Source organism: Oncorhynchus clarkii, chromosome 1 (assembly GCF_045791955.1).
Source record: "Oncorhynchus clarkii lewisi isolate Uvic-CL-2024 chromosome 1, UVic_Ocla_1.0, whole genome shotgun sequence".
NCBI classification, from domain to species: domain Eukaryota; kingdom Metazoa; phylum Chordata; class Actinopteri; order Salmoniformes; family Salmonidae; genus Oncorhynchus; species Oncorhynchus clarkii.
In genome coordinates this window covers 47,118,859-47,131,803 of record NC_092147.1, presented here as the reverse complement: position 1 = coordinate 47,131,803, position 12,945 = coordinate 47,118,859, and the positions used below count along the sequence as shown (strand labels likewise).

Here is a 12,945-nt window from a genome sequence, read left to right as displayed (position 1 = left end):
ACATTGCCTGTGAGAATCAGAGGTGAACCAGTTGCATAAGACATTCATCAGCATTTCTCTGACTACATTCCTCCGTTGTCAAAAAAAAAATCTGATTCCAGGAGAACCATGAGCTATTGCTAGGTTGTCTTGATTCACCATTTTCATCTCGAACAGAAGTAGAGGGACTTTTGTCAGAGGTTGCTCGTTGTGAGCGCTGAGGGAACTTTATGCACTTGGCCAGATGATTCTGCATCTTTGTTGCATTCTTTCCAGAAAGCATGTAGTCCTTGGCTAAGACAGTGTAGCAGTGTGGGCTCAATAGCATCTCATTAGTGTGCAAGATCTTGAGAATCAGCCTTACATGTGATGGAAGAATGCACTGTGCATGCAGAGGGTTGGGGATAGTTTAACCAAAATATGCCACAAGACCTAGAATTGCCTTGTGTATCCCCCCAAAAATGGTGCACTGTTATAAGCTAACTTTTTTGACGAATTTAAGCAAAATTCCCGGGGCTTAACTTCCCATAGAAATTTACCGGAAAGTTTCCGACCCTTTGCAACCCTAGCGGCCAGCAAAAACAGTTAACATGCGATTGCATTTAGAATTGCTGTGCAATGACTGGGCTTCTAAAAGCAGGTTTCACTCAAGCAGCAACGAGATGAGGATCTAGAGCGGAGGTGATATTCCGCTCAAAATAGGCTCTGTATGCTGTGTGTATGTGATAAGATACATGATGACTAATGAAAACACACATGGGTGGGACATGAGGGAAATGCTTTTCTTTTTTTATACAAAAAACAGCAATTATCGGCCAACGGTAACCTTGACACACACACACACACACACACAGCCAAAAGAAGGACACACACATAGACACACAGCAAAATGAGATTGAGAAAGAGAGGGGGGCTATGTGTCCTTCTCCTATTTCATTTGGCAATCAAGGTGGAACGACCCTGTGTGAACACATTCGCGCAACATTAGAGTGAAGCCTGACGCACATCAAACAGGCCTGTGCTGCGTCATCCAATCATCCAGGAGACAGTTCACCCTGTAGCCCACCAATCACCAGAGAGAGAGAGTGAGAGCAACTTCCTAAGATCTACCTCCTAAACCTCTCTCTTCTCCAATCCCCATGTGTTATAAGGCGGCAGGTAGACTAGTGGTAGCATAGTGTTGGGCCAGTAACCGAAAGGTACTACTATGGCTGACCCTGTAAAACACACAACTCCAGTGTGCACTGACCCTCTTCAAGACAGACACTTGGTCAACCACACAGTCAGACTCCATTCTCTACAGAGACTAACCTGTCTCAGTCTGACAGGGCTTCAAATCCCCCCCACCCCTATCAGTGTCAAAATACATTTTAAACACCACATTTAAAATTTAAAAAAATGAAACAATTACTTTGGCGAAGGGTAAAGTCTACAGATTCTAGTTTTGGAAACAGAAACCTGTATGAGATAAAAATGTAAGACATAAATCCACCGGAGAGGCAGAGTGACGGGTGTATGTATATATAGATAACTGGATGGCTACAGAGGCTGGTCTACCTTGGCTGGTGTTAAGTCTCAGTTTAACCCTCTTCTCTCCGCCACACTAGCAAATTAGCATCCAACCAACCACATGGCTCTGATGTCCGCATAGCAACCAGACCCCCACCTGCATGGCGATAGAGTCATGGAGATTTTTGGGGTCATGTTTCAACCCTGCTTGAATAGCGACCACCATCATCACCACCCCCACACAATCCACGTCTCAAAGCTTAAATAAATAAATAAATAAATATATATATTTTTTTATAAATAAAACTTGCTTGGGGCATCCTGCTATGCATAAACATTGGCTACATAATGCCTCAAGGATAAGGGTATCATAGCATTTTACTCATACAAGAGATCACACGCAGCTCTGTTGTTGGGAGCATGCGAGAGAATGAACCCAAGTCAGTAGTGGGTGGAATTAATATATGCCTGGTCTGCTGGACCTGTGCCCTTTTGGAATACTTAGCCTATAAAATGCTTCCTTCCTTACTTACATAAAATAATCCCCGATCTAACAACTGCATAGGTCAAATCAGGGGATCCACCATTTAGCTTTATTATTATATATATATATTTTTTTTTTACATGAATTATGAACAAACATCCTTATGGGAGATTTTGGCACTCCAAAAAAAGAGCTTCCACTGTAAAGCTGCAATGTCACATTTTGGATGCCTGACCAAAACATAGAAATGTGAGTTATAGATCTGCCATTCTCATTGAAAGCGTCTAATAAGTGGTAGGTAGAGCTGCTCTATATGCACAGTTTTTATGCTTCCAGTGCCTTATACTTTCGGTTTTGTATAACAGCTGAAAATAAAAATAGATTTCACAGCGGCTTAGATGTTACAATGATTCTCCACACAATGACCTCTTGTTTTGTCGCAAAGTGAAATTAGACAAAAGTATTTGAATTTTAGTCACCAGGAAATGATGGAGAGATTTCTGCACCTTTAACAAACTGTGTTTTATTACCCAGTCTTAGGTTAAGTGGTTGCCCGGACCAACTGCTACTAAACCCTGGTTGTTGACAGTTGATCATTGACAGACACGCTCAGCCACCATAAGAATGAGAGTGCTCTGCTGTACTGCTGCACTAATCATGTGACTGCGCTCGTTTGGCTAATCTGTTTACGGCCCTTCTATTCTCTAAAATGAAACTGATTCGCGGGGCTCAGCCAGTTTTAGCCACATGCTAATTAGTCGTCGCCACAAAAGCCTCTTAACACCCAAACACCGCAAACACAAAAACACCGATACCACGTAATTCAAATAATTAAAACAGACGTCGGTCAATTAGTTGTTTACAACAAAACAAAATCTTGGTTAAATGGCACAGCACTAGTGGTTGGTTTAAAAGAAGAGGACTTGTCTAACTGTGTGATATCAATGGCTCTAGCCAGCTGGTCTCCAGATGACACTTTTTTATTTACGGCTCCATTCGTTCTGGCGATTTGAGAGGATTTTGTCAGCCAAATCTTCTCTAGCACACCGTCCATCCCACTTTCACAGAGGATGTCAGCCTCTCCACCCCTCTCAAGACGTCAAGATGTGGGCCCCTTTCCTCTGTCCTCAACTCTTTTTAGTTCCCTTCCCATTTATTTTCCTCTCACTTCAATGGGCTTTATTGGCATAGGAAACATATGCTTACAGCGCCAAAGCAAGTGAAACAGACAAACAAAACGGGAAACACTTTCTTTCTCTCAGGGTATAGGCCCCCCCTCTCTATCCATCTAGCCATCGCTCTCCTCCCTTTTTGAGCAGGCTTATCTCAGGGAGAACAAGTAGGGTCTTTGTGTTTGGGACAGTCATCACGACAGTCAAGAGGGCATTATTTATTTTTTGCAGAGATACGATATCCACAGGGAGGGAGCCGGGAAGAACACTAAAAGCCAGCATGAATGCCAGACAAAAAGAATGAGAAAGAGAAAAACAGAGAGAAAGAGGGAACGAGAGATTAGTGTACATTTGGAAAGTATTCAGACCCCTTGACTTTTTCCAAATTTTGTTACTTTACAGCCAAATTCTACACAATGCATCATAAAAAAACAAAGCAAACTTTTTATAAATGCATAAAAAAATAAAACACTGAAATATGACATTTAAAAAAAATAGTATTCAGCACCTTTACTCAGTACTTTGTTGAAGCACCTTTGGCAGTGACTACAGCCTTGAGTCTTCTTGGGTATGACGCTACAAGCTTGGTGTCCACCTGTATTTGGGGATTTACTCCCATTCTTCTCTGCAGATCCTCTCAAGTTCTGTCATGTTGGATGGTGAGCATCGCTGCTAGAGGTCGACCGATGATGATGTTTCAACGCCGATACCGATACTGATTATTGGAGGACCAAAAAAGCCGATACTGATTAATCTGACGATTTTTTTTACATTTTATTTGTAATAATGACAATTACAACAATACTGAATGAACACTTATTTTAACTTAATATAATACATGAATAAAAATAAATTTTGCCTCAAATAAATAATGAAACATGTTCAATTTGGTTTAAATAATGCAAAAACAAAGGTGTTGGAGAAGTAAAAGTGCAATATGTGCCATGTAAAAAGGCTAACGTTTCAGTTCCTTGCTCAGAACATGAGAACATATGAAAGTTGGTGGTTCCTTTTAACATGAGACTTCAATATTCCAAGGTAAGAGGTTTTAGGTTGTAGTTAATATAGTATTTATAGGACTATTTCTCTCTATACCATTTGTATTTCATATACCTTTGACTATTGGATGTTCTTATAGGCACTATAGTATTGCCAGTGTAACAATATAGCTTCCGTCCCTCTCCTCGCCCCAACTGGGCTCGAACCAGGAACACATCGACAACAGCCACACTCGAAGCAGGGTTATCCATCGCTCCACAAAAGCCGCGGCCCTTGCAGAGCAAGTGGAATAACTACTCCAAGTCTCAGTTGAAACATTATTAGCGCACACCCAGCTAACTAGCTAGCCATTTCACATCGGTTAAACCAGCCATTAGGCCGATAGGCTTGAAGTCATAAACAGCGCTGTGCTTGCGAAGAGCTGCTGGCAAAACGCACTAAAGTGCTGTTTGAATGAATGCTTACGAGCCTGCTGCTGCCTACCATCGCTCAGTCAGACTGCTCTATCAAATCATAGACTTAGTTATAACATAACAACACACAGAAATACGAGCCTTAGGTCATTAATATGGTAGAATCCGGAAACTATCATTTCGAATACAAAACGTTTATTATTTCAGTGAAATACGGAACCGTTCGGTATTTTATCTAACGGGTGGCATCCCTAAGTCTAAATATTCTTGTTACATTGCACAACCTTCAATGTTGTCATAATTACGTACAATTCTGGCAAATTAGTTTGCAACGAGCCAGGCTGCCCAAACTGTTGCATATACCCTGATTCTGCGTGCAATGAACGCAAAAGAAGTGACACAATTTCACCTGGTTAATATTGCCTGCTAACCTGGATTTATTTTAGCTAAATATGCAGGTTTAAAAATATATACTTCTGTGTATTGATTTTAAGAAAGGCATTGGTGTTTATGGTTAGGTACAGTCGTCCAACGATTGTGCTTTTTTCGCAAATGCGCTTTTGTTAAATCATCCCCCAGCGTTGCATCAATTATATGCAACACGCTAGATAAACGAGTAATATCATCAACCATGTGTAGTTATAACTAGTGATTATGATTGGTTGATTGTTTTTTATAAGATAAGTTTAATGCTAGCTAACAACTTACCTTGGCTTCTACTGCATTCGCGTAACAGGCAGGCTCCTCATGGAGTGCAATGAGAGGCAGGTTGGATCCCCCGAGCTGACAAGGTGAAAATGTGTTGTTCTGCCCCTGAACAAGGCAGTTAACCCACCGTTCCTATGCCGTCATTGAAAATAAGAATGTGTTCTTAACTGACTTGCCAAGTTAAATAAAAGGTATTTCAAAATATATATATATATATATATATATTTTTTTTTATTTTTTAATCGGTTGTTATGAAAACTTGAAATCGGCCATTCCGATTAATCGGTTGACCTCTAGTCGCTGCAGAGATGTTTTCAGGTCTCTCCATAGATGTTCGAGTCCGGGCCACTAAAGGACATTCAGAGACTTGTCCTGAAGCTACTCCTGAGTTGTCTTGGCTAGGTGCATAGGGTCATTGTCCTGTTGGAAGGTGAACCTTTGCCCCAGTCCGAGGTACTAAGCGCTCTGGAGCAGGTTTTCATCAAGGATCTCTCTGTACTTTGCTTTGTTCATCTTTCCCTCGATCCTGACTAGCATCCCAGTGCCTGCCACTGAAAAACATCCCCACAAGCATGCTGCCACCACCATGCTTCACTGTTGGGATGGTGCCAGGTTTCCCCCCAGACATGATGGTTGGCATTCAGGCCAAATAGGTCCATCTTGGTTTCATCAGACCAGAGAATCTTATTTCTCATAGTCGGAGTCATTTAGGTGCCTTTTGGCAAACTCCAAGCGGGTTGTCATGTGTCCTTTACTGTGGAGTGGTAAAAGACACACTCTACCATAAAGCCCTGATTGGTAGAGTGCTGTAGAGCTCAGAGAACCTTCCAGAAGGACAACCATCTCCCCAGAGGAACTCTGGAGCCTCCCCGACCGAGGCCCTTCTCCCCCAAATGCTCAGTTTGGCTGGGCGGTCAGCTCTAGGAAGAGTCTTGGTGCTTCCAAACTTCTTCCATTTAAGAATGATGGAGGTTACTGTGTTCATGGGAACCTTCAATGCTTCAGAAATGTTTTGGTACCCTTCCCCAGATCTGTGCCTCGACACAATCCTGTCTCAGAGCTCCACGGGCAATTCCTCCGACATGCGCTGTCAACTATGGGACCTTATACAGACAGGTGTGTGCCTTTCCAAATCATGTCCAATCAATTGAATTAACACAGGTGGACTCCAATCAAGTTGTAGAAACATCTCAAGGATGATCAATGGAAACAGGATGCACCTGAGCTGAATTTCAAGTCTCACAGCAAAGGGTCTGAATACTTATGTAAATAAAAAGGTATTTGTTTTTCATTTTTATAAATTAGCAAAAAGTTTGAAAAAAAATCTCTGTCATTATGGGGTATTGTGTGTAGATTGATGAGGATTTTTTTTTTTGTTATCCATTTGAGAATGAGGCTGTAGCATGTCAAAATGTGCAAAAGGTCAAGGGGTCTGGATACTTTCCGAATGCACTGTATAGATCCAAACCAAGCACAGCCAGTGCCTAGGCGCAAGGAAGAAAAAAATGATGCCAGAAAACACTGTTCAAGGCCAGTCAGGTCGATAAGGACAACAACAAAACGCACTACATCAAAGAAAAACCGCAATATACAGTACAAACCGCAATATACAGTACAAACCGCAATATACAGTACAAACCGCAATATACAGTACAAACCGCAATATACAGTACAAACCGCAATATACAGTACAAACCGCAATATACAGTACAAACCGCAATATACAGTACAAACCGCATTTCTCGCCAGTAGAGAACAACGTGCTGATTTCAAATATCACTTTCCAGAGGCTAAGAAAAGAGATTGGCCTCAATCCCATCTCCAGCCCTGCTCCCAGAACTACTCAACATTAAGAAACCTATTAAAAAGTTTAAGAGGACAGGACAGCTCGAAGTGGAGCAGCGAGCGAAATACAGTGGTGTGATTCTGACCTAAATACAGCAGAGAGAGGGGGGGGATAGAGAAGGAGAGAGTGTCCCGAAAGGTTCTTCTCACAGAAATAACTTGCCACTTAGCCCCCCGAGGAGGACGGATAGTCACCTCAATGCCAGGAAACACAACCGAGAGGAACGGACACCGTGTCACCTTGTCTACATCCAATTTAACCACACCATCCATCGCATCTGTATTGTAGAACCTTCTCAATCCAGTAACCTCATCCCTACTGTAGAACTTCCAGATTTCGGTCAAAATGGCCCTTACAACAACAACAAGCCTACACAAATAACATCCTTCGTCCATATCGCTGACAAGTAAACACTGACGTATCACAGTCCGCATATGTATTGAGCAAGTCCATATAGATTTCTACAGCTTGCATCATCTGTAACAACGGTTCAATTCCCAATTGCATTTTCTCACGAGGGTACTGAAAACTTAGGTGTGTGTGTGTGTGTGTGTGTGTGTGTGTGTCCAGACTCACCCTCAGGGCTTCTATGACCAAGTCCCGGGCCTCCAGCTCTCCCTCCATGATGCTGAGCAGGGTCAGGAGCTCCGGCTTGCTCAGATTATCCATGTTAAACTCACATTTCTGCAAAAACGCACACACACACAGAAAGATAAGTATTATTCGCAACATAGGAAACATTTTAATATAACTAAAACACGTTTTTGTCTCCTGAAATAATTTGACACCGTGTTCTATAGGACATGTTTCTATTAATCCTTGGGAAATCCCACATTCTGGGGCAAAGAAGGACATGCATAGAACTTCAGAGCACCAACTTACTGCAAAACAGTTGGGTTTGCAAGTCGCACGATGACAAACAGAACTCATTCCTCAAGATAGTTTCGGAACCTTAACGAAACCTAAAATGTCTGGCCGAACCTTGAGGCTATTAAAAAAGGTCCAATTGCATTTAGCCACATCATTAAACGCTGATTTTGCCAGACGGACCCCGCAGGGCGAACGGACAGGGAGAAAGAATGAGGATGAGGGTAATTGTGAGTGACGGGACCTTTCTACTGCTGCTTCAATCGATTAAAAGGCTTTTCCATCCTCTCTGACTGTTGCCCTTAGAAAAGGGAATTAAAACATCCTTAAAACAAGAAAAATGTCAGACTGTACGTCGTTCCTGGGTTTATCCGAATGGTAGCTAGTAGGGTGAGGAGCGAGGACATCGGAGCGGCGGCAGGTTCGTCTACATTCCACTACAGAGATGGCAGTGCAAAACTGACGGACAGACTGAAGACCCGTTGTCCTGATTGAATAAGAAGAACTTGTCTAGTCATCCTCAGCTTTTGAAGATATTGGGAATTTAACTGAACTAAATTCACAAGTGTACAATGAAAATGAGAGAACCTCACAGGCAGAGATACACTGAGGTAAGATTGGATGGGAGAAAGTTACTTGGCAAGAACGTCTGCAGAGAAACCTCTCTCTTCTAGAAACACATCCAATTCCATTTTTCAATTTAATTTATATCCCAGAGGAGCTTTCCTTTTTGCACGGCTATTTGTTCAATAAAACATCATAAACCAAAGAATCTGGGAGGGAGGAAGAGATGACCTCCTTGCCTCAAGTCACAAGTGTTCTAGTCGATCTGCGCATAGGCACATTCATTGGTACCTGTTCACGACATTCGATCACCCTGCCATAGGTGCGTGATTTACTATCATGCGTTTCAATCCCTGCCAAGGTTTCTCAATTTTTTCATCTTTGACCCAGCAGCCTCCTTCAAAGCCCTCTCTTAAATCACAGACAAAATTTGGAACCAGCAGGTCTGATCTTTTAGCAGACTGTTGTAGTTCAAAGTGTCCCTAAATACTGGGCATTCAAATACTATGTCTTGATGACAAGACACTCATAGGGCTTGAGATATCAGTACGTCAACTTTTGCGTAAATCATAGGCCAACAATGAGACAGGTTTTAGCCTAATACATATTTGTCAAATAACTAGTAGTGCAAGTAAGCGAACCAGGATACAGTGTGATTTAAGCCCTTAGAAAGTACGGCATTCTATTTCATTCTGAACAGCAGGGGGTTAAAAGGAAAGAATCCAGCGATCGATTTGAAAGCTTGAAAAAAAAAAAAAAAGCTAATCAATTTCCAACCAACCCCACACAGCATTCTCCCTCACGGTGCTGCCAGTGAGCCATTTGGAGAATCTGATTTGGGAGTCTCGGGAAGGCTTACACGACACTATCCAAACCAAAGCCTATCAGGTGGGCCCCCCAGTCTTCGTCAATGTGCTCGGGTGGCATTTCACCCTCCTGCATTTCTGCACAGTGAGCAGGTGAGGGAAGCTAATGCTAATTTGTTCCATGAGGCGTGCGTTTCAAAATAGCTGTTCTGTGTGGGTGAGTGTGTATTTGCACTATGTGGAGGGAAGGGAGAGCCAACTGCTATGGGCTCTGTCCTATAGCCTAATAGGTTGGATTAGTGGCGACATTCAAATAAATTAGACATCCCTCTACAGCGGAACAAGTGGTAAAAAATGTGTGCGTACTAACTAATGCTATAGGGTGACGAGTGTGCCCACACCACCACCATTTTTCACCCTCTGACCCCTCTCTAAACCAAGTGAGCCGGTCCTCAAGGACCCTTCACAAGAGAAACTCCTCCCCCGAGAGCAAACAAAAGGAGGGTCTTGCAGGGGTATGCAAAGAGCTTTATTTAACTGGGGGCATAGAAGCAGAAGCCCCCCTAGGCTAGCTGGCCTGGCTTGTCCTGGCATGTTTGGAAAGACGGTTCGCGAGAGAGACAGGCCGAGTATGGCCGAGTCAGAGAGGACGGTTGGTTGCTGTGCTGCGGTGCCGTCGTCGAGGTACCAGTTCAGCAGAACGGGCCGTTAAAAGCAAGGAAGGAGCGCAATGTGCACTGAACGCACTCAGTAGATCAGGGCTGGCTTGGCTAACAGAGTACTCTGAGCTATACCAGCTGAGTCACTGAAATGAAGACCAATTTAGACATGTCTCTGGTGTACATAAACCCCCCACCCGGCTTCTCTCACTGCTCTCCTTCCGTCCATCTCTCATGCTTTCTTTCTGCTCTCACTCTGCCCCCTTTCCATCGCTATTTTACTTTGCCTTGATATTCTTGCCTTTTCCTCCCACACACACACACACACACGTCTTATTTTCCTCCCACCCACATGTCTTATTTTCCTCCCACCCACACGTCTTATTTTCCTCCCACCCACACGTCTTATTTTCCTCCCACCCACACGTCTTATTTCCCTCCCACCCACACGTCTTATTTTCCTCCCATTTCAACAGCCGTCCCTTGGGATCTTCCAGTCAAGAACAGTCCATAGTCTCAATAGCCTTTGAACCTCAAACCCAGAACAGTTCTTTATATTTCCCGTGTCCTATAGGACTGGTCAATTACATATAAAAAACGAGTGTAGTATATGATGTAGTTGAGGATAAAGTCAAGTGGCAAATGGGAGATTGCTTTCTTTTGACCAGTCAGTAAATTCATGCAGAATAGGTAGTGGGCAATGGTCTGACTGAACAGAGCACATGGAACCATCCAAGCATACCACAACCAGGGAAAGGTTGCATGGCCCCCTCCGCAGGGAAAGAGATTGATTAATTTGCACAGAGGGGTAGCAAGCCGGTGCCCTGGCACACATGTTGCAACCTGTCTGCGAGATGAGGGACCAATGTGAGAAGTCCCGGATAGATGAGCTTAAAAAAGAAAAAAAAAACAATTGCAGCTCAGTCCGATTAGTGGGGAGTTTGCAGACAAACAAAACCACTTTCACTGAGTCAACATTTCTAATATTGTTCTAAGGGTCACAGGTCAAATCTAAAAGCATTAGTAGGTCTATACAGAATAGGAAACATTATTATTGACTGCAAATAGGCCACGCTTTGTGGTCAGACAAGAGCTGCTTAAAATGTAAGATTGTAAGAGGTTTGGGGTCCTCATAGGATATTTAGGGTCTTTCTCTCTTTAACCGTAGAGGCAGGCTTGTTCAAACACAACTAGGCTACATCTGATAACAACATATTCACGTCAAAAGCCTCACTGACACACAGCAATCAACATATTTTGTTTCAACTTGGAGCGTTGACGGAGTGAAAAGGGGGCACGATTATGCATCGAACAGCCATGTCAAAAGCAAGCTCGTTATCTATTCAGACGACTAGCCTACATACATCCCGGTCTGTGAGAGCGAAAACCTATAGCCCAAATTGTGTTTCAACTGTAAGTACAGATTGAAACCCCCTTTGTAACCATCGCAAATCAGTCCTATATAGCCCAACTACGTTTCCCCATATGGGCCGTACCAACATTTGAGATATTAACCTATTTGTGATAGATAAACCCAATTCCTTTGCCTTTCTATAGGATTTTAATTCCCATAAAAGCCTTTGATCATATGTATAGTCGGCGTCTACACAAATCAGAGAACCCTTGTTTTGCTGTTCTCTACATTGCCAAACATATTGCTGTTGCTTCAAGATGAACACTCAGGTTCGTAGAGAAATGCGCCGTATTTCCTTACTCCCTTTCCTTTATTCCAAAACGGGGGGAAAAAAACCAACGATGTAAACATATAGACCTGGATATAATATAAAACAAAAGGTCTTACCGCTTCGACACTTCCAAGCACTGTGGTTGCCAGTGTTTGTACCGGAGGAGGCTGCTCCCCGCTCGCTCCCTCCGACGCCATCTTCCTACTGTAGCGGTCTGCTGGAGTGAGGGCACCACACAGAACATAAAACAACGCATTCGGTACCGCTTTAACTATTACGCTGCTGAATGCAAATCTCACACACGACTCTAGCCTCAAATGTCTATAACACGAGAGAGAGAAATGTGCCTCCGCGTACGAGACAGTCTGGCCTAGACCGGACCGTGGCGTTTTTCGGGCACGCAGGTTGGTGGAGGGGGGAATTGGTCCGTAGGCGTGGACCCGAGGCGTATTCCAGATGCGAATCGTGCGTTCGCAACTTGAAATGAGGTGCGCAGCGCGGTCGTTAAAGAGTGATTGAAAGGGGAGCGAAGTAGGAGTATAGCCAAGGCTGTGTCCTATTTCTGAATAGGAACCCCACCGCGTCTACTGCCTAAATCGCCTATTTACCCTTTCCATGACTGTGGATTTGTGAATCACATAGTCATAAACCTGAGGATTTATTGTTGTTGCATGCCAACAGCCAAAACCGAGAGGCCTATTCGGATTACACACAATAGCATAGGCCCCCTAGTGCATTATAAAATATCCAGCAAATGGATACCCACTATTATTTTACAGATTACATTTTCCTGCCTGTCAGACATTATAGCCTATAATGTGTTTAATTATTAAAGGTAGGCCTATCGACGTGTCATTGTAAACGAGATGTCTAGCCGATGGATTGCTACATGCATGGATAGGTCATGTATCAAAGAGATATCTGTCACCATGTCAACAATGGCTCTCTAGTCCACAGATTATCATCACGGATATGAATATAAATATTACTGGAGCGTCCAGATGTGCCATTAAGGATTCGAGGGTGATCCCTAGCCTGCTTGTTGTCCTACAGAACCAGGTCACTGATACGCTATTTGGGTCAAATACAGGATATTGCCAGCACGTTTTCATGGCCTATGATAACGACTGACATTCGCTTGTGTTCACCCTTGTTTTAAATAGCCGGTGCCATTGCTGCTTTGAAATGACCTGCACAGTAGAATACCTTGGTGACATCACACCGGCACAGTGTCCCATTTCTTTGTTCAACACT

The 12,945-nt window shown here is 43.2% G+C and overlaps 1 protein-coding gene across 2 annotated transcripts in view; it reads right to left on the bottom strand.

Annotated features, from left to right (window-relative positions):
• LOC139408189 (cortactin-binding protein 2-like) overlaps positions 1 to 12,083 on the bottom strand; it is a 73,726-nt gene extending 61,643 nt beyond the window's left edge. For both annotated transcript variants that reach the window (XM_071151907.1, XM_071151906.1), the window contains exons 1-2: positions 11,808 to 12,083; positions 7,687 to 7,794 (exon numbers count right to left, since the gene is read on the bottom strand). In XM_071151907.1, coding sequence (XP_071008008.1) covers positions 7,687 to 7,794; positions 11,808 to 11,888 — 189 coding nt within the window. In that variant the 5' untranslated portion in view covers positions 11,889 to 12,083. The remainder of the gene's footprint in view (positions 1 to 7,686; positions 7,795 to 11,807) is intronic.
• Positions 12,084 to 12,945: the final 862 nt, after the last annotated feature.